The following is a 26,182-nucleotide window of genomic DNA, read 5'->3' as shown; positions in this document are numbered from 1 at the left end:
TGTGATCTCTGAGTTGTGCTGCTTTCCCCTAGGCAACATAACAACATCTTCAGTAACAGTATCTAATTAAACCTTGCTTCTCAGAAAGTTGCCTGGTTATCTTTATGGATAGCCTTAAAGAAAGGGTGATGTAGTTTGATAAATAAATCTAGCAGTTGATTTTTCCATGGCATCAGAAATTTTATGGTCAATAAATCTGTTTTGCTTTTTCCTAGAAAACAGACAATATTAACTCTGTGCTATACTGTCAGTACATGAAAGATTTGTTCTAATCTATTAAGGCTCCCTGCATTCCATCGCCTGGATCATCTTAGCTGCTCTGCTTCTTTTTTCTGTGCCTTTGCATATGAAGGGCAGGTTCAAATGTTACTAGAAAGCTCAAAGCTCTTCCTCATGGTGCCTCAGACATCTAAAAGCTGTTTACATCACACATTTCCTCAAATATGTGTAGTGTCCTGTTTCACCATCATCATCTGGCAGTGTAGGGCACTTTATACCCATCCCATCCCTTGGCTTCCACATGTTAATGTTTGTAGATGAGCATCAATAAAGGGAAGAATGTGCTCTAGTCTAAGGAGGGAGTAGGCAATGCTTCAACTGGCTTTGCTGCAAACTGTTTATCCCTCTGTCCAAGGGAGGAGCACTTTCTGAATCTTCAAAGATCACTCATTTTCCTGACAGTAGTCTAGAGGCCAGAAGTAAGGTGAAGGTAAAGGGACCCCTGACCATTAGGGCCAGTCATTACCGACTCTGGGGTTGCGGCGCTCATCTCACTTTATTGGCCGAGGGAGCCGGCATTTGTCCGCAGACAGTTTTTCCCGGGTCATGTGGCCAGCATGACTAAGCCACTTCTGGCGAACCAGAGCAGCGCACGGAAACACCGTTTACCTTCCCGCTGGAGTGGTACCTATTTATCTACTTGCACTTTGACGTGCTTTCAAACTGCTTGGTTGGCAGGAGCTCACCCCGTCGTGTGGATTTGAACCGCCAACCTTCTGATTGGCAAGTCCTAGGCCCTGTGGTTTAACCCACAGCGCCACCCGCGTTTCATAGAGGCCAGAAGTATGTTGTGCCAAATAAACAGACTGTCAGTGAAGGTGGACTATAAATGCAGAAATGTGAAAAATGGCATCATGCGAAGGGTTAGATGAAATTGGTTTGGGTGGTGGATTTACCAGTTGGCCATCTTACCCCTATCCATAGAAGTGTGCTTTCCCTTCAGTTTCCTGTCACTGGAGTGCCTTGGTATAAATACCATTCCTACCTAAGGGGGAACTGTTGTTCAAATGGTCTCAAACAACAATAGACAGGAAGCTGCTATGTACAATTTAAACCACTACCAGCAGCTTCCTTTACAGTTCTGCTAGGCTGCCTGTTCTAAATGTCATTTTTACGCTTATTTTCATTATACGAAATTGTTTTTATTTTGTTTCAGCCATGGAAGAATTAATAGTTGAACTACAGCTGTTTCTTCAGCTTCTGGACCATGAATACTTAACAACCACAGTCAGGGAGAAGAAGGCAGCTTTGAGTAACATTCTTCTGAGGATACAATCATCAAAAGGTTAATGCCAGGTTTATGTTATTAGCATATGGTGTGGGGTGAGGTAAGACTGTGTTTAACCCAGAGCACTAGGAAAACAAAACCTCACCCAGTTCTCCCCTCCTCATCTTGTTGCAGTCTGGCTTACAGGTTCTGCGCCCGAGTAGAACAGCATTTCCAAGTGGCCATTCTTGCAGGGGTGAACCTTCTGGTGGTTCCCTCACTGTGAGAAGTGAAGTTACAGGGAACCAGGCAGAAGGCCTTCTCGGTAGTGGCGCCTGCCCTGTGGAACGCCCTCCCACCAGATGTCAAGGCAATAAACAACTATTCTTTTTTAAGGGGTGGTGGTGTCACAGGGCATGGAGAGTGGAGGGTTGACCACTTACTTTCTGACCCTTCTAAAACTGCCACCCCATGGCATTTTGTCTTGAAAACAGCCATTGGTTTCAGTTAAAGGCTGTTTTCAAGGGAGGAGGGGGTCTTTGCGCTGGATAGGCCACAACACTCACTAGTGCCCCATTCCCAGAGGAAAGATTTGCATCATTCTCTTCATGCCTCAAGTGGGGGCAAGAGCGCCTTCCCATTCTTTTCTTTGCAGCTTCAAGGATGTTCCCTCATGATAAACTTTAGTGGCTTCTTAAAGTAAGGATTCTTAACTCCCCTCTTGTTTTTATTTTCATTCAGCAAGTCACTGCCCTTGTAATGTGTTATTCCTTCTCTCCCACCCCATGTCCTATGTGTAAGCTTTGAGTTGATGCCATGGTAAGCGTCACCAACTCCATTAACTAATATCAATTTTACATAGTCTTTTCCCCATCCTCACATTAGATTTTGAAATAAAAGAAAATGCACAGAAACAAGAGGTTACCAGTAACTTACCTGCTCCTCCTCAGATGCCTCTGCCAGAGATTCCTCAGCAATGGCTGGTGAGTATATTCTAAGTGTTTGCTAATGAAGAGATCCTTCTCAATTTTTTTTAAATAGTACAGCTTTGGAATTCGTTTACCTATTTGTTTATTTGAATGTATAACCTGCTCCCTCATATCTATTTCAAGTGTGAAAGCGGCATATCCAGTAGGATGATTTGCCATACCTTCCTTGCCATACCTTCTCCTTGTAGAGCAATTTGACTTTCACTTTGAGCTAATACTTAACAGATTATCCACCAGGTCTTCCTGTTCATACTTAAATATCATTGAAACAAATTTGCTTATTGACTATTCCCAGTGTTTCATTTTCAATGAAGATACTACACCAAATTTTCACCCAATTTTAATTGATTTCCGTATTTGATGCCTGCCAATTAATATTTTGCGATATTGGATAGCTGAGATGTTAATCAGTCTCAGTTGTTTTCATACTTCTACCTTCAGGGAATAATTGCTCTACTGACATATGCCAAGGAATTTATCTGTGTTCTCCACAGAATCCCTGAACATTGTACAAGATGCTGCAGTGTGTTCTTGGGTCTTGTACTCACTTGGGTCTTGTAACACCAGACATTCCTGTGGTTCACATTGCAGACCAAGGGCACAAGCTGTCTTTAATCTACTTCTCCAAAGAACTCGGGGTGCCCTGGGACATAGTGTGAAAATCCCTGTTACAATGTAAATGACTATATTTTATGGCTTGAATGCAATAGAAGTTAATATTAGACAGTATTTGACAGCTAGTGTATAATTGTATTTAACGTAAGTATTTGATAGACTATATTTGTTAATATTTAGTTGTTATTTGATAACGTAAGTTGATAATTAGTATTTTGACTGTTGATAATTTATTTATATGGGAGAATTAAAAACAAATACAAAAATACCACTAATTTCCCATTTTGACACAATGAACAACTAAATAGTGCATCTTCTTAGCACATTATGCATAAAAATCAGCTTCACAAATGGAAATAAAATTCTACATTGTAAAACATAGCAAACTCCCAAATGAAAAATCCGTTAAGGACTAGAAAATAGAATATTACAGATGAAAAGTGTAATTTCCACATTTTAAACAACAGGATCAACAATTGGGCAAAAGAAAAATCAAGTTGCTCTTCCCATCCACATATGCAAAAACAGTCACAATTCAATTGCATTCCCAGCCCCCTATACAACAAAAACATAATTACTGCTAAAAATACATCACATTCTGTTCCACCCAAGCACATTCTATACATGAACAACACATTCACACTAATGAAACTCAAAAACACCCTAAACTAATATGCTCATAATTACTATTCTAGGACACTGTCAGATCACACTCTTGACACTATTCCCACAGCTCAGCTTCCCATCCTCAAACAACAACATACTCGCATGCCTACTCTGTGAGACCCAGAGAAACCTGGACAAATACTGATATACGAGCAATAATCCATAAACATCCCATGAACAAAGCCTTCATACCAGGCACTTGCCCTCTCCATCTCTCACTCTGCAGGGGCAGGTGGTTCTGGAGGTTATAGAAACTACTTCCTCCAACTTTCTCACAAACCATTCAGTGACGCTTCGCCATCTTCCTCACACTACACCAAGAAAAATAATTCTGTAAACATGATGCCTCATATAAATACCCCTCCCTTCCTCCCATCATCTCTCACCTACAGGACCAAAGCTATCCTAATATCAGGCTGCCTGCATTCTCCACCTTAAAGAAAAAACACATTCTAGCCCACTAATAATGTTTATATGCTGCCAGAGAAATATCTGTTCAATCCTATAACTAATAGTGAAATTCTTCCAGGAGTCCTAAAGAGAATTAATCCACACCACATATTGTTTCAGGTCCCACTTGCTTTCTTCCAATTCCCAGCATGAGTAATTTTTACTTGTATTTGTTCATTCTACCACAGCTGTTATAATAGCAACATGATAATGTTTAGGGATCTCCATCCCTCCTTCTAATGACTTTCTCAACTCAGTGATTTTATTATTCCCAATCAGTCTCTTCAACTTGCTTGAACCTGCATTTTTATGGAAAGCATCTGACTCATCTAGGCACATTTTGCTGTGGACTATCTTTGTAAATGCTGCCACATCTTAGCCCTAGGCCCATGTGATATTTTAACTGTTGGGCAAGTACTTTGATAACTTTATTCTTGAATATTTAACATCTCTGTCTTTCCATTTAGAATTACAAACATTTGTGTTATTGTTTTAAATGGCTACCCGTTGCTTGGTTTTGCTTGATTTACGTTGCAACCAGCAGATTTGCTGAATTTGTCAGGCCATGCCATCCTTTGGCCCTGAGTGCCTTGTGTGGGACTAAGTCCTTTCTGGTAGGTCCCCAAACCAGGGGGTGAATGATGCCAGCCCTGGAGGTGGCATAGTCTGGGCCCTTTTATTTCCCTCCCATTGCTTTCTATAGAAGGCAACTAGTTAAAGTGGGGGAAAGGAAAAGGGTGGAGGGACACAAGAGCACTCCTCCACCCTGTTGACAAGACCAGCTGGTCATTCAAGTATATTTGGTTCTCTGTCCATCATAATCACTCTCTCTACTTTGTTACACATCGTCTTGATGTGGAAGACTTTTGGGCGCAGTCCTGTGCTGCTAAGTAATTGGTAGAACACTCGGATCACATTTCCCTACCTTAGAAGAAAGGGCAGCTTAGCAAAAGCTGTGTTTGGATGTTTAAATTTCCATTTAGGATTCCTAAAGAAGTTGCAAGATCTGAACATAATATAAAAACAACAACCACAACACCTTGATGTTTTCTTTTGGTCATTCAATGTGCTTCACTTTTGTGGAGCTGCCCTTGGGTCTGGGTCAGAAGCTCCAGGTGGTGCAGGATTCCGCGGCCAGATTGATGATGGGAGATTCTGGTTGAGAACATGTGACTGTGTTGTTAAAACAGCTGCATTCGCTGTCCCATCTGCTAATGAGCCACGTTTAAGGTTCTTGCATTGATTTACAAAGCCCTGAACAACTTGGGGCCAGGATACCTCAGGGACCGCCTGGACCCTTATATTCCAGCTCAGCCGCTGAGATCATCTGCAAGGGAGTTTTTGGTCATTCCCAGAGCTGGTGAGGCTTGTTTGACAACAATGAGAAATTGAGCTTTAAGTGTCATCGGCCTAGTCCTGAGAAACACCCTACCAACAGAGAGTCAGGGGGTGGCTTCTGTGCCAACTTCTAAATGCCTGCTGAAAAGTTTTCTGTTGTGCCAGGCCTATGTAGGCAATTGGGGGTACACCCCCCACAATGGTCTATTGATGCTTGGTTTTTGTTTTTTTGCTTTTAACTTGCTTTTAACTTTTTATTCTTTTATTGCCTGCTTTTATGTTTTTATATTGTTGTAAACCGCTGCAATAATAGTTTTTTGATAGTGGTATATTAATATAATATAATATAATATAATATAATAATAATATAAAATAAATAAATAATAACAAAAATAAACTTTCTTCCCCCATTTAGCCACCAGACAATGGTCCACCACCATTACCTTCCTCATCCCTTCCTGAAGGTTACTATGAGGAAGCAGTACCACTCAGTCCAGGAAAGGCTCCAGAATACATCACATCCAGTAAGTAAAAGATACACAACTGAGTAAAGTCAACTGCAAACAGGAAAAAAATGCAGACAATATATATTATATCTGCACAAAAATGATAAACCTGTTTTAGCTAAACTAGATTCCATTTCATTTGTTGGTAGGATTGAGAAGGTAAATGTTGAGACACTTGATCAGTATTCTAGGTTACCTACCAAGAATAATTTTTGCTCACTGTATGCTACTCAAGCATTCAAGACTGTCTTGCACTTTTCAAATAATGATCCGCTTGACCTTTTTACCAAGCAATTCTAACTATAGGAAGCCAGCAGAATCTACTCTGGGTAATTTAAGCTGGCATAAATGAAGCTGGCATAAGTTACCCTTATTTCCAAACTCCATTGAGGAACAAGGCTACTGCCGGCTGAGCTGGCCTGAGTCTGGCAGAGAGAAAACAAGCCTTTATAATAGAGTTTGACTTTCACCGCCTTTTTTGACAGTGTAGGTTCCATAGGATTATAGAGTTGGAAGGGATCCTGAGGGTCCACTAGTCCAATCCCTTACCAGGATCTTAGGTCACATGACCAAGCTGAAGGGGGTTTGGAATAGGTGCAAGTCGCCCATGTGTTATCCCACCCAGCCACACTCCTTTTTACACTGGCCTCAGTTCAGCCAGCTTTGGCTGAGCTGGGATAGGAGACTTCCCCTGCTGTGCCTCTGGCTAAGCCAGGATAAGGGCTCCGCGAGAAAACTTACTTATCATCCTGGTGGATCTTGGGTTTGAATTGTGCTGTCACTATATCTGTGGCTTCAGTGTTAGAAACAGAATGTCTTTGAGCACCAATTTCTGGGGATTCTGAGCAAGAGAGGGCTTCCCGTAGATATCTGGTTGGCTCACTTAAGAATGTCGAATTGAAGTCATTGTGGGACTGCACAAACTGATTAAATATTTGCCCTTTCATGGGCATATAAAACTTATTTTATGTATAAGGAGGCAGGCCTGGGATTTGGGTGTCTTTCAGATCAGCATTTTCCTTCTCACATTATGAGGAGGTGTAGTTAATGAGAGAGGGCTGGACAACAAGACCCTTAAACATTTGAACCAACTTCCCAAACAAATAGGTTTAGGATTCTGCATTTCTTCCTTTGTTTCATAGTTATTGTGGCTTTGGTTATTATTTGTAAGCTAACTTTGATAGTGAAAATGTAAATGTGATACTTCTATAAAAAGTTACTCAGTAGAGTTACGTCTATTGATCTTTTAATCTACTGATATTACTTAAGAAAATGTTTTGATAGACATGAAATCATTCTGAGCAGACTGTTTTGTTCCAATTGTTGCTTTGTTGGGATGTGCTGTTTGGTTAAGTTTATTTTAATAGAACTCCCCACCCCACCACTTTTTCCCTAAGATTACGATTCTGATGCTATGAGCAGCTCTTACGAGTCTTATGATGAAGAGGATGAGGATGGGAAAGGGAAGAAAATGAGACACCAGTGGCCTTCTGAAGAAGCATCGATGGACCTTGTTAAGGATGCTAAAATCTGTGCCTTCCTTTTAAGAAAGAAGCGATTTGGGCAGTGGACTAAACTGCTTTGTGTGATCAAAGAAAACAAACTACTGGTGACTAAAATTTATGGTTTTTGTGATAATGCCAGTTATAGTGTATTGAAGCCTGGGAAATCTATCCATGAGGCTGTGAGCCACCTGCCTGAGTGTGCTGGCTGACCTGCTGCTGCCATTAGCCTGGTGAAAACATAACCAGCAGGACAACCCACTTATCACAAAATCTCACAGCAGCAAAATTTATTGCCATAGGGAAAAGCTTTGTGGATCAGAGTACTAGAATTCAGCTGGGGCTTCTGTTTCATTACTAGTTTTTCTGACAACAAATTTTATTGCTATTTTAGGAACCATGACATGGTCTCAATATAGTTGTGTTAATGTTGATGCTGTTTATCTTTGATTAGTGGAAAGATGAAGCAAAAAAAAATTTTTTTAGCTTTAGATTGGAATTGCTTTTTGCACACAATGAAGCTTTATCCTAATATCATTCTTAATTGTGTGTTTAGTGCTATAAGAGTTCCAAGGACCAACAGCCTCAGATGGAACTTTTGTTGAGTGGCTGCAGTATTACATACATTCCCAAAGATAGTAAAAAGAAGAAGCATGAGCTGAAAATCACACACCAGGGGCAAGATGCTTTAGTGCTTGCTGTACAGAGCAAGGAGCAGGCAGATCAGTGGCTGAAGGTACGTACTGCAACTTTAACCAGTCCCGTTTCTTATAGTGATCTTGGTGCCATAAAAGTGTGTTTAAGAATGTGAGTAAACTTGAAGATCTGTTGGAAGTGTGAAGTGTTGGCACTATTCCATTACTCGTGGCGTTGGGGCATGCAGCAGCGTTGGCCCATGGTGTGGTACATTGTTCTCCCAGCTTCCCAACGCCATGTTTTGGCTGCTGCTTACTGAGAGGGTGAGGTGCAGGCAGCGCAGCATGGTTCCTCCCACTGTGGCAGGAGAGTCAAACTGGCTCTGCCGCTGCGCATCACACTGAGCATCACGCTGAGCTGTTCATGCCATGCCCCTTGGTAAGTAGCAGCCACACATGGTGTTGGGGAGTTGGGAGAGCAGTGCAGCTCCACCCCTTGCATCCTGCCAGCTGCTACTGGTGGAATGATAATTCAGCCCACGAGTATCCTTAACCCATACATAAACATTGTATGAGATGGCTTAGTGTGGTGCTGTTGTTGCTGTTGTCCTCCTCTGAGGATTCAGTCAACTGGTGATGTGACCTAGTACTCATTCATCTTTTAATCTGCTCCTGCCTTCTCAAATTTTCACTCCCAGCTTCTACTTTTTGTTGTTTTACTTTTTCTGTTCATATGTTTGGTTATTTAAAAAAGTGTAATTATTCAGGTTTCACCAACAATCCGAAGTAGTTGAAATGTAAATAGCCCTACTTTTAGCTAAAGTTAGTCCTGATTCAGTTCACTTAAAAGTCACCAGATTTCACTTCTCTTGTTCCATTGGGACTTTGTTCCAAACAATTGCAGCTTGGCTGATGACTGCACATGTTAGGGCTATCTTTTTGCATGCGGAAAGTATTATTTCTCTAAAAAGCTAAGGCAAAAAGTGTTACATTTGTATTTATGATTCTGTAGTAGCCACTTAAAATTTCTTTCTGCCTTAGGGGGGCTCTGAAGCGTCCATATGTTGAAATCCAACTGCATGCTGACAAAGCACAATAGAAAGGCAGGTGATTAATTTTGGCAGAAAGTTGTCCTTGACCTCAGAAACGGAATGAGCTCAATGCTGCTACTCTTATCAAGGCACTTTTGCCGCATAGTAAGCAATTGCCTGTAATTACTAAAGTTCCGTTTTTCATATACTTCCACCTCCTTTGCAGTGTTGAAGCCTAAATTAGTTTCAGAAGGACTCTCAGGCAAAGTAACTTTTCTCCAGTGGCTCTTGAAATTTATTAAAGTAGTTTATGAAGAATTATTGCCCATTTGCTTTTACATGCTGTTTGCAAATTGGCATTCTGATTCATGCCTGTTTGCACAAGGAAGCAGCTACCTTGTAAGGACTGAAGGGCTATTTTCACACTGCCTGTTCTGCTTCAGAGACAAGATACACTGGCTAGAGTGGAAGCCAGTCTCATATGCAGCCTTCTCTCATTCTAACTCCACTCCTTTCTTGCAAATGAGCTATTTTGCAATACAGGTACCTTCCCAGAACTGGACATCTTCATTAAATGCTTTATAAAATGTGGTTTAGTCACCCGTGAGCCGCATGGTGGCAAATGGCAGTGTGAATACAGTCACATCTTTCCCCTGCTTGCCCTATCGTAGAGTGTACTGTATATCTCCTTTCAGTGGCGTAGCGTGGGTTGTCAGGACCCGGGGCAAGGCAAGTAATTTGCGCCCCCTAACCCGTGGATTTGCGCCCCCTAACTCTAACCCCCAGATGTTGCGCCCGGTGAGGCCGGCCCCCCCTGCACCCCCCACGCTACGCCACTGTCTCCTTTAAAGTTTTGTGTTTGAAGCAGCAGGTTCCCCACTAACTCTCCACACAGCTGGCTGGTGCAGCCCCTTCTTCGTTGCCTCAGGTCTGTCGTGTCTTGTGCCGTCTTGTCCTGTCTGGAATCCTCCTTTGATGGGATCTCCTCCTATGTGTCCATGCTCCTTTTCAAGTTGGGAGTCCTCTTTTGAATAAGTGTGTTTTGGAGCTGTCCTGGTAGCGGTAAGCTTCAGAGACCCTTTGATCTATTCTGGAGCCTTCCTCCTATGTCTGCCCTCTGTTCTGCCTTGTAGCCTGAGCTCAGCTCCTGCTCCCGACTTCCTGCCCTGCCTGCATGACGGCACCTTTTCGGTTCTAACTGTAAATGCTTCTTCTGAGTTCCCTTTGTGTGAGCCTAAGTCCTGTGCCTACTTGTTTGTGCTGGATTCTTGCATAACACCTTTCCCAGATCCGTAAAAAAAACCTTCCCCTTGCATGTTACTTGAACTCTGATTTTCATCAGGTTATAAAGTCTACTTCCTTGGTCTAAACCAGAAAAGGGTTGGAGGGATGTCTCTTTCACAACATTGATTTGTAGTATTTGTCCCTTGCCTTTTGATCTCAAAAACGGAATTGTTAGTTAAAATTTCTGATACAGGATCCCCTCCCTCTTTTGGCTCTCTGCGCCCAATTACCTGATAAGAACTTAGCCTAAGTGCTGATGTTGGTCTCTGAGCTCTATTTGGGTTTCTGAACTATATTGTCTGACTTCCTCTGGTTGCTTAAACTATTGGTAACAGGTTCTTGACACAGAGTGTGCCTCAATATGGAAAGCTACTACTGTACCATAAACATCAGTATGCCTACCTACCTTCCTACTTTTTCCCCTGTGTCTTTCAATTCTCGTTTGATGGGCTATCTATCTATCTATCTATCTATCTACCTTCTCTGGAGCACTAGGAAGGTTCAGACGGATCAGGCAGGTTTGTTTGCTTTCCCTACTCTATGCCCTGCTTATTTGTGGGGAATTTAAGATAATCTTCTTTTTAAAAATATATTATTTCCTTTGCCTTTCTCCTTTAATCTCTGAGGTAGGTCTTCCTAAGTATAAGTAGGTGAGGCACATGGTGTTGTTTCATTCCAATACTTGAGGATGGATTATGTAGCCAAGAATCCCAAAAACGGTTGCAGATTTCTAATAGTTGTCCTGTCAAAGCACTTTTAAGTGACTTCATTCTAAGTGTTTTTGTACATTGTTCAGTAGTAATAAGGGGAAATGTTTAATCCTATGTAACATGAAATAAAATAAATCTTGTTCTTCAGATTTTACTTTTGGATAAAATTGGTCAAATCTTGTTATTTAACATACCCACTGCATAATATACACCAAAATTCTTCTTTAGTCATCTGCCGCATATTGTGAAATAATCAACCATATATCTATTCTGATAAAATTCCTGGGGAAAACTTTGCACCTTTTACTTTTCAGTAGCTGTTCTGAATTTTTTTTGTGTGTGGGAATAATTTATCATCATGGTTTTCCAATGGTTTCATCAGTGAAAGCATTTCAGCTTGCCCAGCAGAACGATCTCCCCTCTCCCCCTGCACAGGCTGTTCAGGGAGGGTCTCCAGACCTCTCAGAGGTCATTGGGGGGAGAGGAATATACATGGGGGAGGAGAGGAATGTCTCATTCTGCTAGCATTCTGCATCTGCTTAGTTGAATCTGGTCCAAAGTGCTTTAAAATATTTGTTTAGACATAATCATAATCCCATGTGTGCTCATAAGTAAACAGATTATATTGATTTCAAAAACAACAAGCAGAAGTCATTTTGGTTATAGTGTAAAATCTTAACATTTTATTTACCGTATTTTTAGCTCCATAAGGCGCACCTAGTTTTTAGGGGGGGGGAATCAAGAAAAAAAATCTTATTTCCCCCCAGCCCCTAAGAGCAGTGGACAGGCTGCGCTTCTTCCAGAGCTCCTGGGGCTGTCAGGGGAAGCCCGGGTCCCCCCCCCCCCAGCCCCAAAGAGCAGTGGACAGGCTGCGCTTCTTCCAGAGCTTCTGGGGCTGTCAGGGGAAGCCCGGGTCCCCCCCCCCAGCCCCAAAGAGCAAAGAAGCCAAGACAGCGAGCGGGATGCTGCAGGATCTCTTCTGCCGTTTTATAATTTTCAGTTTATTGATGATTTCATTGTTTTTAATTTGTTGATTTGTTCTTGAAGAGCATGGTTAAATCAAATAAAATTGCCACTGCAGTGGGATTGAGGGTGTGGAGGTCTCTACCCACAACCCACCAAAGCTTCCTTTGCAGCGATCTCTTTTGGGTGGAAACAGCTGTCTTGATGACTGTGAGGACTCTGGATCCCTTCCTGCTGTAGTGGTGAAATAAGGCTTTTGAGAAAATGCATGAGTGCACAGATACAGCTCCATGATCACTGCCAAGTTATTTCTTGTGTCCTCTCTTTGACTTCCATTATTGTGTGTGGCCAAAACTAATTGACTCTGTGGGATGAGCAGATGCTGAAAATATGAGCAATTTTGTCAGGGTCATGAAAGAGGCAGCAGCAGAAGTGCAGCTTTTTTGTGTAAATACAGTACATTTGCAGTAAAGGGAAGTACATCCATTTGAATTTTTTTTGAATACTTCCAAATCTGTTTTAGAATTCACATTTTTGGATAAAAATGCTTAGCACTTTGTCCAACAAATCAGCCTTGTTACTCCAACTTTCCTACCAATTTTTTAAAAAGAGGACGCTTTGAAAAGAATTATTAACTAGTCTTGTGGGGGGTGCCTGTGATACAAAAGAAAAAGTTGTTAAGTATAGTGGTGTTGCTGAAAAATCCCTTGAGATATATTCCAGAGTGGGAGAACAGAAAATCCGTATCCCATCTGGCTATAATGCCAAAATAAGTAGGAAGATATAGCTGGCACTAGAGGAAAAAAAGAACTCATTCTATTGTGATGTTGAGAAGGAGGTTTCATGCAAGGACATGTCTCCATTCCAGCCTCGGCTTCTGTTGCTGTCAGGAATGACTGGTGAAAACAGAAGTGGGAGCGAAAATTTCCCATGTATGCTTGTTCGTCTCACACCCAGAACTGAAATCAATCAAGTGAATACTATCTGTATTTACTGTTGCTGCTGCTGTTTTCATTCCACAAATGATATGTGATGGATTGCCGCCGCCCCACATTGTGTTTCTTTGCATTGAAGTAAATGGCGTGGAACATGGGTAGGCAAACTAAGGCCTGGGGCCTGGATCCAGCCCAATCGCCTTCTAAATCCGGCCCGCAGATGGTCCGGGAATCAGCATTTTTTTACATGAGTAGAATGCGTCCTTTTATTTAAAATGCATCTCTGGGTTATTTGTGGGGCCTGCCTGGTGTTTTTGCATAAGTATAATGTGTGCTTTTATTTTAAATGCATCTCTGGGTTATTTGTGGGGCATAGGAATTTGTTCATTTTTTTCTCTCCAAAATATAGTCCGGCCCCCCACAAGGTCTGAGGGACAGTGGACCGGCCCCCTGCTGAAAAAAGTTGCTGACCCCTGGCGTGGAATAATGCAATGACAACATAACTTACATAATTTACACTTGCTATAAAATTGTTTTGATATGGTACATGATGCTTGAAAAAATAATAGCATCAATGGAAATCTAGAAAATTATGAAGGGTCAGACAACTGTTGTAAGCTATTTCTATAAATGGTGGTTGTGCAACAAGGCTAAGAAGCGAGATGGGTTGAGCAATCCTAAGCCCTGGTCCTGAGCAGCAAGGCTGAGTTAAAGGTCGACCCCATACCTGAAGTCTTGTTGGCTTGTTCCAGCCAGGGCAAAAAGTGTGTGTATTTCAACATTTTTTCATGCACCTCTCAGGGGAATGGACTATATTGGGATCCATGGCTGTCCCTACTGCTGCATTGCTGTTTTGAGGCTCCTACATTGGATAACTTGTTATTTAATGTGTCTGACACAGTATTATTTGCCTCTGGGCTCAGTCCTGTTATGTTGGTTTGCAGGGCCCTTTTATGCAAGCCTTTTTCTGTCTCAGATTTGGGTTTAGCTATTATGGAAGTTGAAACCTTCCACCTCTTTACCTTGTGGCTCCTCCAAGACATGCATAAAGAAGCTGACTAAACATAATGAGAAGTATAAAAAGATGGCATCCTTGAGAAGTATCAGAATTCATATTTTTACGATATTTATGATATTTTCAAGATAGCAGCTAACTACAATCCCAATCTCTTATATGTTCTCCTCCCCTCCAGTACAATATCTTCAGTTTCAAGAAAAAATGGCTCTTTTCTTTTTGCATTTCTTTGAAGGTAATTAAGGAAGTTTGCAGCAACTATATTGGAGCTACAGATTCAGATGGACCTTCATCCAATTCTCCTGTGCACAAGACTGAACTGGAAAAGGTAATTGTACAATAAGACTACTGGAAAATGCAGTGTATGAGTGTTGCACCATGAAATATGGGTAGTTAACCTTTTCTGAGAATAATGGTTTGGTTGAGAGTCTCTTCATATATGTCACTATCTCAAATGAGGATTTCTACATTTTTAAGTAATACATTTTTGCTAGTTGTGTGCTAATCATTTCAGGCACACAGACTTGCAAAACAAGCCCCCTTCCCCGTGTCTGTTTTGAAAAAAATGGAAGATTGCTGTCCTTTTAGTTTTCTTGTTAATTACCTTTCATTTTTGGTTTCCTGATCTGCCTGATCTTTAAAGTCAAACATGGTAGACAAATGATACCCTCCAGTTTCAGGGCATGAAGCCCAGGGAACCATTGGATACCATACTTTTCCGTGGCTAAGACGAGGTTTTCCCCTTTAAAAATCATGCTAAAAAGTGGGCATCGTCTTATACATGGGTAGTGCATAGGGTGGACGTTTGATTGGTTGCTGTCAGCGGCTATTGTGCATGTTATTGGTTGCTGCGTCAGTGGGTGGTGTTGATTGTCCGACGCTGCAGCAATTGGGCAGGCAGTTGGCAGCTTCTGCCGGCGAGGGGACAGACGGGAGGTGGATTTTGAAAGGTGTGTGCAGGTGAGCGGTTTTTGGCATTCCCCCTCCTTAAAAAGCTCAACAACCCTCGGTAATCCCCCCCCCAAAAAAGCTCAACAGCTCTGGGCAATCCTCCGCAAAAAAAGCTTTGCCATCTCCCCCATTTTCTGAAATTTCAGTCCCCCAAAATAGGGGGCATCTTATACATGGGGGCGTCTTATAGATGAAAAAGCACGGTAATTTTCCTCTGGGCTGCTTTGCTTAGTCCTCTGGGTGTTCTGCCCTGATGTGCTGTGCTGCCCAGTGCATTAGGGTGATGGAGGAGAGAAAGGAAAACTTAGTTTCCATTCACTGCACACCCCTGCCGCCGCCACTGTTCCTGCTGCTGCTGCTCCTGCCTGCAAGTTAACAGAACAGAGGAGGAGGAGAAGTGTGCTTTGGGTGCTGGGGCATCAGCCTGTGTGGAGGAAAACAAATTACAAAAAAGTTTATTTTTCTTTTACTGCAAAAAGGAAATGGGAAAAAGGCTTTCCCTCAAAACAACTGCAAGACACTCATGCAGGAATAAGAGCAATCTTCTTCTGCAACTGCTGTGAATGTTGTTTTTGGCCCAGTGTTTGCCAAAGAGAGCTCTGACTGTTTGTGAGCACAGACAGGCAGGGTTCCAGCACCATTATTCAGATATTTTCAGGAACATCAGCACAATGAAGGAATGCTTAAATTTTGGTGCATAGTGAGATCAAGGACTCAATATATGCATAAAGAAAATGAACATAGAAATCCCTGGGAGGTGGAATGAAGAGAAAGAGGGTAAAAGGTGTACTGTGAAAAGATTTAACAGCTCTTTTCAGATGTACATGTGGATAGGCTAATTTTCTTCCTGTTATCTTTTCGTAGCACCACAAATATAAAAAGCATTGTGCAATAAGGCTGCTATCAGTTGGGACCTCTGCATGACTGGGAGTTCTGAGTTGATGGAAGTCTACCCAGAAGCAGCAGCAGCAGCTGTTCATGGCTAGGCTCCTTTCCTGCAGGCATCCTCTCCGCACATGTCTGTCCAGGGGCAGGCCAGTCACAAGTCATGGGTCACAGTTGTGGCTGGGTGGGAATTTAGAGGTGAAGCCAAACATTGCTGAAAAAGTGGTTTTAAGAAGGCATTTAATTGCAATGCAAGTGATCTGGTGTCAGATAAAGGCTAGAATGAACTCCCTCTTCTGTTAGGAGAATAGCAAAAACACTGAGGAGAATGATCCAAGGGCGGTCAAGTAAAGGCCATGGGCAGAAATGTAATGGGAAATAAGGGCAGAGGTATAGTCTCTATTAGGAAATGCAATACTTTACCTTTTGTGACTGAGCTCCACATGACTCCCCCGGGTCATTTATAAATAACTACAGAAGGAAAGTAAATCTGGACTCTGGTTTATATAGAGTCAAAGCACTTTGATCATTTTTTACAAAAGTATTGTACAGATAATTCCACAGTGGAGGAATAATGTAATATTGAATGGGTTTGACAAGTATTATGCATTTAATGCTTCTGTGAAGAGGTTAATTTTTGAAAATAAATTATTGACTGTCTCAAATTTGTCCCATGGCCAGATAAATAGTGGGCACATTCTGATTCATAATACATCAGTTCCACTGTGACCCCATTACTGATGACCTAGTTCTTTTGTCCTGCAGAAACTATCTTCAGAAAGACCAAGTTCTGATGGTGAGGGGATTGTAGAAAATGGAATAGCTGCCATCTGTAATGGAAAAGAGCAAGGTAATATGCTACTGACAGTGTTTGAGTCACACCATAAAATGTTCACAGTATTTTAAGTGCTGGAAAGGTGAGAAGAAAAATGGAATTTTCATAGACATTCACTCTGAGGAAAGGTTCATTCTGCCAGCTTGATTCATAACGATGTCCAGTTGTATTGCAACGTAGCTGAAAACCTGTTCCTTAAGCTCAGGAACCACCACACAAAATTTGGTTACAATATCTTAAGAGGTCTCCAAATGTAGATGCCGGGCTGCTGTTAAAGATGCAGGTGTGAAATTTTGAAATCTTGCAAGACTGACACGTGCATGCTTTTCTTAATAGTAAAGAGGAAAAAGAGCTCTAAGACAGATTCCAAGGGCACTGTGTCTAAAGTAACAGGGAAGAAGATAACAAAGATAATTGGCCTAGGAAAGAAGAAGCCCTCCACAGATGAACAAACCTCATCAGCTGAAGAAGATATCCCAACTTGTGGTGAGTAACTTCCCATGTTGCTACCTGCAATTAAACTTGAAAGGGCAACAGGTAGAAAAAGCTCCACCAAACTTCAGTATTTAGTGGTGTTTCAATCTCCTAGGTTTACTGTTACGTTCCTCTTTCACCCACTGAATTTGGGCTCTGATGATTTAATAGTAGCTTTCAAGATTGGCATCTCCACTCTCATCTGTGTCCCAACTTCAAATGTGGTTGAGAGGACTTAAGCAGTGCTTAGGTTCACTTTCCACAAGACCTGGCTTGCTTTGTATGGACCACAGATCATAATTTAAAACAAATTCTGGTCTGTTTTTAAACAATCCAGCTTCAAAGTATGGGTTATGAAGCTTAAACACTGTTTGTTTTAACCAGAATCTTTGATTTGCAGGTACTGACAAGCCAGGTTTTGTGGAAAGTGCAACTAAACTCTGCTGAATTCCTCCTGGTTGCTGTATAGTTGTTGAGAGAGGGAGCGAGAGAGAGAGAGCGCCATGTGCTTGTGGCTGTGTCTTCCTGCGCAAGTACATAGTGCTAAAACATGGTTTACTATTACATGCAGCCCCTTTTTATTGCTCTCTAGTACTTTTTCCATCTCTACAGTGTTGAGAAGTGTGGTGCAGTGGTTAAAGTGTCAGCCTAGGACCTGGGAGACCAGGATGCAAATCTCTACTTGGCCATGAAGCTCACTGGGCGCCCTTGGGCCAGCCACTTCCTCTCAGCCTCGCCTACCTCACAGGGGGGTTGTGGGGATTAAATGAGGAGGGGAAGAACCACACACACCACCTTGGAGAAAAAGGTGGGATATAAACACAACAAACAAACACACAAACCAGAAGTGGGTCCTCATCCACTTTCAAGCAAGAGTAATAGAGAAAAATGCCCCAAGGTTAAGAGTTTTCTTTAAAGTTCCCATGGCAGTCTACAGAGGCAGCCGACCTTGATGCAGTAGCAATCATCAGAGATGCTTGGCTGTGTACCTGGCTCTCCCTTAGGTCTCTGGAAAAAAAGACAATATGCTAATGCAGACTTGTGTTGATTTTGATTAAGCGACTTGTGGTGGGGGCAGTCCTGCTACCCCACCCTCAGTGTCCCTGAATGTGCTGGCCTGCCTACTCCAGCCCCCAGCTTCCAGCCCTGAGCGGGTCTGAAGGAGGCTTCAAAGTGCAGTTGAATCAATGCACTTGGAAGCCTCCTTCCTGTTCTCAGTTTTCTGTTGTGGGGAAGATTCTAAGCACACCTGGAAACCGCCTTCAGACATTTCCATTGAGAGCTCTAGTTTGAAAGAAAGATGGAAGCTGCTGCTTCTGCTTCTTGGGGGAGAGAGCACATGTCTTGTGTGTGCGTTGGACAGTCGTGCAGCTGCATGGTAAACACTTGCGCTGTCTCCGCCACCCCAACTGGAGAGTGCCCAAAGAGAGACGTCTTTTCTGTGGCTCAATAAAGCTTTAGTTAAAAGCACCCCCTGTTTCTGCTCAGCTGTAGTATTTATTCTTCAGTTTCACATCCTTAATTTTGATGAGCAACAGAGTTGACTTGATTTTTAAAAAAATATGTTTTTGTCGTCATCCCCAAATAAACACAATTATGATACAGCTGAGATGAACAACAACCCTAATAAGCATTGGTGGGTCAAATCATTTACATATTCATATGACTCTGTCCTGAGGTTTATACACCTTGCACAGGCTGACCAGTAAGACAGCCTTGTGGGTATATATCATTTCAAAGGAGCCCATGGTGTTGTGGTGACACAACCACAGGCACTCCTTGGCCACTGCAGAGAGAGAAGGGCATTTGTACGACCACAAGTTTGCCGTTGATTTTGGGGTCTTTGTGGTGGGTCCAGTTGAATGAACTTTTTTTTTTTAGTGGAAAGTGCCTGTCTTTGTGTTTTGCAGGATATCTTAATGTGCTGTCAAATAACCGGTGGCGTGAGCGCTGGTGCAGAGTGAAAGATAATAAGCTCATTTTCCACAAAGACAGAACAGATCTAAAGACCCATATTGTCTCTATTCCTCTCCGTGGCTGTGAAGTTATTCCAGGATTGGACTCCAAACACCCCTTGACATTCCGCCTGCTTCGAAATGCACAAGAGGTCGCCGTATTAGAGGTTAAGTTGTTTAGTGTGCTTATCCTTTGCCAATAGTGACATAAGCAAAATCCCATTCTCTGACCAATGTATGCCATACCTAGGAAAGTCTCCAATTATATGTTGGAAGCAGGGTTTCCTTTGTTCCCACTCTTGTCCCACACTTTTCACGGTTGGATCAATTTACAGCTTTTGAAACTTCTTTATTATAGTGCTTCCATTATTTAAAGTGTCTAATAATTGCTTCTATTTTGGGGGAAATTGATCTCTCTTCCAAATCTTATCTGTAGGGCACATCTATCTCAAGATTACCCTAATTTGCAAGGCAGTGTACAATACTATTGATCTATAATATCAGGCCAGAAAGAGGCTTAGATGGATTCTCTCTTCAGTTCTTAGTTTCCACTTCTCACTAAGTCCCTGAGGAGAAGATAATCGGAAAACAAAATAATATTTACATTTGAATGTAGTGCTTCTCTCATTAACCTCTCTGTATGATTGTATAATGGCAATACTGCCATTATTGCCTATGCTGTACTATAACATAGAATCATAGACTTGTAGAGTTAAACCCAGGGGTCATCTAGTCCAACCCCCTGCTATGCAGGGATATGCAGGTGGCCTGGGTGAGAATCTAACCTGCGACCTTGGCATTATCAGCACCATGCACTAACCCAGTGTTTCCCAGCCTTTTTCAGACCACGGCCCCCTTACGACCTTGCTTCCTTCCTGTGCCCCCCCCCAGACATAGTCAAGGGGGTGGGGGGCAGCTGCCCCCCAAAATAAGTAAAAATCAATACAAATAGGAGATTTCCCCACCCTAACGAAAGCCTGCCCCCCCCCCAGCAAAAATACTGGCTATGCCCACCCCCCCATCCTATAGGTAGAAAGGTAGCCATTTAAATGTTTTGTTTGTAAATAGAACATTTTTTATTTTTGCATTTTTTATACAAAATATAATTGCATAAAATGATAGGAACATAATGAAATATTGTTGAAGCAGAAAAAACATGAAATCATGGAGCTGGAAGAGACCCCAAGGGTTCTTTCTAGTGAAACTCCCTTGCAATGAAACTCAGCTAAAGCATCCATGACAGGTGGCCATCCCACCTTAGCTTAGAAACCTCCAAGGAACCTCCCGAGGGAGATCCACCTCCCATGTGTTACAAAAAGTAAGCAACACTTATTTGACCCAAGTTAATTGACACCGAGGTGTACAGGGAGTTCTGTATATGTGGGAGAATTTTTAAAAGCAAGTGGTCCTCACTGACCTGGTGCAAAAAGATATTGTTATCCGGAGGAGCCTTGGCCACCTAGATAAAACTCACACACCCTTACCTGGGAGTAAGGCGCACTGAACTCAGTCCTGCTTTCTTCTGAGTAGACACTTTGGGGTGGATTTAACCCCCCACCTTGCAGAGCCAGACTGACTCTGCCGATGGGCCCTGCACCCCTTGACAACATCCAGTGGCCCCGATCCACTAGGCACTGGGCTGGATTGCACCCTGTGCCTTGTGGAGTCAGGCCTACGATGCCACGGGTCCAGCCCTGCCGGCAGCAACAAGCAGCTCAGTCTCGCCCAGCCCTGCCCATTGCCACCCCACCACCGCACTTACCTGACCTGGGGGTCTGGATCGCGGACTCTACTGGGCATAATGGGAGCCTGAGCAATCACCCTCTTCTGCCAGAAACAAATCAGGACTGCTCCTGGAAAATGCAGTTGACAGAAAAGAGCCAAGCGGATAATAATTTAATAATAATTAGCCAATCAGGATTAGAAAAATAAAAATCACTTCTCTTCTCACTTCCCTCTGTGGCCCCCTAGCCTCATGTTGTGCATACTCCCTCCCATTTACATGATTTTCACCTTGCCCCCCATGGAATATCCTGAGCAGCCCCAGGGGGCCATATGGCCCCCAATTGGGAAACACAGTTCTAACCAATAGAGCTAACTGGCGGCTTCCCACCTCCCATGTCACCTGGGGGGGGGGGGTGTGCCATTCATCCGATGTGAGGCAGGTGGCAACTGGAGAGAGACCTCTCTTTTGTGGTGCCCCACTTAGGACATGCTCTTCTCTACAAAGGTGCCTCTGTTGCCATTTACACTTTCTTTAGCCTTTTAATTTTGTGTAATTGTATTGATTGCTGCTTTGATCCTGCTTGTTGTTTTTGTACATTCTTCTTCTTGTTTTTAGCTTGATTTTGGTGAGCTGTCCTGAAAATGTTTTTCTGTTGAAGAGTGAGGCATGCGTTCACTAGAATGCACTGTTTTTGATAATGAAAAAAAAGTACACTTGAATGAAAAACGATGCCTTTCACGTGACCAGAGTGCATGTTTGCCTGACATTTCCCCATCTTTGTGTAGGCTTCATCTTCAGAAGACATGGGCAGGTGGATTGGTATTTTGCTGGCTGAAAGTGGCTCCTCTGCAGATCCTGGCACTCTGCACTATGACTACATAGATGTGGATGTGACGGCAAGTGTCATTCAAGCCGCAAAACAGACCTTCTGGTAGGAGGAGCTAAACCAGTTAAGAACATTTTCAGGAACTCTAGGTTCTTCATTGTTTTGACTCTATGCTCAAAAAGATGTAAGGAGCAATCCTATAGGAAGATCCTCCTGGATGCGTGGGTTAGGGCTCAGTGGATCTCCGGCTGGCCTTAAGGAGTTCCTCGCGGAACTGGGCTGTGTCAGCTTAATTCCCTCATCCTCTGCTCAGCCAGAGATGCACCTCTGTATTTCCTCCATCCCAGATGGCTAAAATAAGTTGATGTAAACCCTTAAAAAGGGGTGTGGGGCAGGAGCAGAGAGGAAGGCTCCTTACGCCCCTCCCAGGTCATGTAACCTGGCAACCAGCTGGCAAAAAGAATGGTTAAAGGCTTGTTTTCCCTCTGCTAGGTTCAGGCTGCTCAGCCAGCCATAGTCTGGCTTAATTTAGACCAGTGGTACCAGATTTGTCTGTGACAGCTTGACGTTGTGAGTAGAAGCCGAAGGTATCTATTTCTAATCCATCAAACAACTTAAGCTACAGTCCTAAACACATTTGCCAGAAAGTAAATTCAATTTAAGCCAGTGAGATTTACTTCTGAATGAAGTATCAGAGCATAGTGATGTTATTGTTAAACACTCGTGTTCACTCAAAATGCTTCACAAAAAACCTGCTGTGAATTAGGGCTGCAGCCCAATCAAATAAATTCTAATTGATTAATAATGTTGAATAACCAATAAATTTGCATAAGGATAAAAACAGTATTTCTGAAGCAAGAAGCAAAGGAGGAAGTTCTTTTTTCAGATGGTGCTTGCCAACTGCAGTTTTATAAGCACTGTTAATAAATGTATGTGTATTATTTTAAAATCTTCTGCATGATACTTTAACATCATTTAAAGTAAATTAAAAGTGTTGAAATAGATTAATCCAATCAATTAATTGCATGTTGAAGCCCTACTGTCAACTCAAACCCCCTTTAAATATCAAATGAAGTACTTCTTCCCTGTTGGCTAACAGACCTATAATTATAGATGATAGCAGCCCCCCGTGGCAGTTTTCAAGTGTTATCAGTATTACCATGTGGAGGGCCAACCTGCAAAAATAGAGAAAGCTTTGGAAATCTTGAACCACTGCCAGATACTTGAAAGAGAAAATACATGGTTTGGGAAGGAAGGACCCAGCCTGCATTTCTCTTAGGACCAAGTTTTTACTCAAGTTACTAATTTAATCAAAGCAACTTGTATATGCAGTATATCCATCCGGCCCCAGACTTGCCCCCAACAGCACTGGGATGCAGCAATCATCATCTGGCTACAGACAGGCCCTAGGGAAAGAGCCACCATTGTATAATCAAGAGCATGTTTATAATGATTCTTTCTAGTGAGGTGAAGTCCATCTCTTCCCATTATTTGTCGTTTTGGAGCTACAAGTTGTGATGAAAAAAGCTGAAGCCATTTGCTGACACCACATGCAACAACATGCTTTCATTTCCAGAAAATACGTTCTCCTTCCTGAGAAACTTCCTACCACTAGGAAGATTTAAGAGTATCATTTCATTTCTTAAAACTTCAGCCTTGTTCCTAAAATCCTGTAGTCATCTTTGGCCCTTTTCTTCAGAATCCTACTTTCCATTGCTATGGGGAGTACATAGCTATATTTCCTAAAAATCAATTAATGTGTACAGGAACTGCTCTCCCACCGCCACCCACACAGTGCATTGCTAAATGATAGATTCCTGGCTTACACTTCAGCCTGTGATACCATTCTGGGTGTGTTTGTAATGAAAAACCCTTCGGTAGGCAGGGAGAAATGCAAGGAAGAATTTGAAGGGTGGGGGGGGGGAGAGATGAAGGGTGAATCATGCTTACTCCCTGTGTGTGCTTTCAGCATAAACTCTGTTCTGTTTTTGCTTTTGTTTTAGTTTTATGAACAGACGGGTTCTGTCTACTAATCCTTATCGAGGAAATGCTGCCAATGGCTATGCGTGTCCCAGCGGGGTGGCACTTCATTATGACGATGTTCCTTGCATAAATGGATCAGTAAGAATTGATTTTTGTGTAGGTCAAATCATTTATGTGTGTTGAGCCCCCAAAGTCACTTGTCAGAGTTTCACTGGGCATGATCCCAACATACTGCTGTGTCTCAAGTACAGATTCTTTGAAAGTAGGGCATATAGTTTTAATACTACATGCCCATGTATATCAGCATAAATATATACAATTCAATAGTCCTCTATTAGCCAAAGCATTAATGCAACTCCCAGAGAAAAGTTTAAAGTTAAGATTTGATCAGATCTGAACCTCACAAACTAAGAATGAAATGAGAATGCTGCTGCTGCTGCTGCTGCTGTCTCCTTCATCCCCTTTCTCTTCTCTGGGCTGCAAAGGAGACTTCTTGACTTGTTAAACCATTTCCACATTATATTCACACTAGGAAACTGTGGTTTAAGCTCTGTGTTCAAACCAGGATGAGAGTCTGGTTTCTAGGAAGCTCTTAAACTGCTTTGGACTTCATGGAAACTGGTTTGAGGTTGTCTCTACCAAAACAAACTGGTTTCTTAAGCATCTTCTCTACATATGAACCAGGCCACATCCTAGTATGGTATAGCCAGATGCTTGCTATCTCATTTTCCTTGTGGTTTTCACCCACCAGCCAACTTCTGTATCTTTATTATGTCATTGGCACTTGTGTTGTAGGTTCAGTAAGGACAGATAGCATAAATGCTGCATCTGGAATCACAGGGCTGGATTGAACTAAATAGTTGTGGTGGCAGGAGCAAGCGTAATGAGTCCCATTAGCACAGCAGAACGTTTTCTCTCCCCCCCCCCCGCCAGATTGGCTCTGGGGGGGTCAGGAGAATCCCCCAGAACAGTTCTCGGGGGAGAAGAGGGGAGATCATTCCACCTGGCAAGCAAAAATACTTGTGCTGACTGAACAATCCTAACAGCATGATGCTGAATTCCTCCCATATTATGGCCGTGTGGGGAATAGACCCAAGATGGCAACCCCATGATATCCCTTTCAGTAGAGCCTTGATGGGCCTTACTGCAGCCTCCAAAAGTAGCTCAAGAACTGAGAGAATTATGGTAATTAAAATTAAAGCAGATTCTTATGGAGGCAATGCATGCTGAGACGGGGATCTCAGAAATAACTTTCTAATGGTTTCATGTTTTCCCCCCAATGCATGAAGCTTGTGTTAATTTACTAAGTATGTGTGTTTCAGTGGGAACCGGAAGATGGCTTTCCTGCTTCTCGTGGCAGAAACATGAGAGAAGATGGGCTTTATGATAATATGGGCCTGTACGATAACTTGCCGTCTCCGAAAATCTTTGCACGCTACCCACCAGCAGACCGAAAAACCAATAGGTTATCTACTGACAAACTCTCCTCTAACCACTATAAATATCCTGTCTCATCCAATCTGTCTTCTGCTCAATCTGTCACTAATACCTCTGCTGTGGGGAGGGGATCTGTGTCACAGGTACTGCGCTGCTTATTTCTCTTAATCCAACTTTCTTTTGTGTATCTCTGAGATAATGCACTGGCACCAAACACTTGAAATGTAAACAAGGCGGCATGCTGCATTGCCAATTGTGTTGTTTAATAGTCACATAAAAATGCATAATATTTTTTGGAGGGTGGAGGAATCAGTGAAATAAAACACAAGCCCATCAACCCATGCTATGCTCCCAGGGGATTCTCTTCATTGGGTTAGTCTAGGTCAGAGCTACCAAACCACTGACCCTCCAGGTGTCATTGTTCTACAAGTCCCACTAACCACGCTGGCCTGGGGTGATGGGAATTTGGAATCTAACAAGATCTGAAGGGCCATAGGTTGTTCATGTCTGGGCTAGATTTTAAAAGTAGAGCATGCACATGCACATGCACACACACATTCACACACAGGTGTTGGCAGTACTGTACTGACAGTTAAGAGTGCAGAAACCACGTGTAATTCATACTGTCTGAGCCTTTCCACTCTGTTGAATAGGAGGCACCCTTCAGTTCCACAAGAAAACATCCACTAATCTTGAATACAAAAGTTACATTTAGAATCTGTATGTGTGCTCAATTCTGTGCCCCATTCTCTTTTCAAATTCTTTCTGGGGTGTTATTCTTTCAGAAGCTCAAAACAGTCTGTGAACCCCGTGCATGGCGGGCATTTTCAGATTAAAAAATGAGCTGGTGAAAACCTTCACAAGCAGTTGGGCAGGATAATAATAATATAATAATATCTTTATTGTCGTTGCCCCCTTCGGGGACAACGAAATTGCTTGACTGCTCCATAAAAACACTAATTAAACAATACAGTATAATACAGCA

At 42.5% G+C, this 26,182-nt stretch overlaps 1 protein-coding gene and 1 long non-coding RNA gene across 5 annotated transcripts in view; one reads left to right on the top strand and one right to left on the bottom strand.

Moving 5' to 3' along the window:
- The window catches only part of AFAP1 (actin filament associated protein 1), a 47,270-nt gene that overhangs the window by 8,932 nt on the left and 12,156 nt on the right, over nucleotides 1-26,182 (top strand). Inside the window, exons 2-13 of one of the 4 annotated variants that reach the window (XM_083519199.1) lie at nucleotides 1,436-1,564; nucleotides 2,372-2,469; nucleotides 5,960-6,068; nucleotides 7,448-7,659; nucleotides 8,109-8,288; nucleotides 14,361-14,453; nucleotides 16,727-16,811; nucleotides 17,133-17,282; nucleotides 19,181-19,392; nucleotides 21,737-21,882; nucleotides 23,781-23,898; nucleotides 25,083-25,340. In XM_083519199.1, coding sequence (XP_083375325.1) covers nucleotides 1,438-1,564; nucleotides 2,372-2,469; nucleotides 5,960-6,068; nucleotides 7,448-7,659; nucleotides 8,109-8,288; nucleotides 14,361-14,453; nucleotides 16,727-16,811; nucleotides 17,133-17,282; nucleotides 19,181-19,392; nucleotides 21,737-21,882; nucleotides 23,781-23,898; nucleotides 25,083-25,340 — 1,788 coding nt within the window. In that variant the 5' untranslated portion in view covers nucleotides 1,436-1,437. Of the gene's footprint in view, nucleotides 1-1,435; nucleotides 1,565-2,371; nucleotides 2,470-5,959; nucleotides 6,069-7,447; nucleotides 7,660-8,108; nucleotides 8,289-14,360; nucleotides 14,454-16,726; nucleotides 16,812-17,132; nucleotides 17,283-19,180; nucleotides 19,393-21,736; nucleotides 21,883-23,780; nucleotides 23,917-25,082; nucleotides 25,341-26,182 lie in introns of all 4 variants that reach the window. The other 3 variants (XM_083519202.1, XM_083519201.1, XM_083519200.1) reach the window with 3 other exon arrangements.
- Nucleotides 19,400-21,728, bottom strand: LOC310714443. Its single transcript, XR_014529772.1, has 3 exons — nucleotides 21,532-21,728; nucleotides 20,988-21,078; nucleotides 19,400-19,791 (listed from the first exon to the last, which is right to left on the bottom strand). It is a non-coding gene; the product is annotated as an uncharacterized lncRNA (long non-coding RNA).

The sequence above is a fragment of the Podarcis liolepis genome (assembly GCF_965112155.1).
Source record: "Podarcis liolepis genome assembly, chromosome: 8".
Classification (NCBI taxonomy): domain Eukaryota; kingdom Metazoa; phylum Chordata; class Lepidosauria; order Squamata; family Lacertidae; genus Podarcis; species Podarcis liolepis.
The sequence above is the reverse complement of the archived record's forward strand: the minus strand, read 5'-3'. Positions and strand labels throughout refer to the sequence as shown.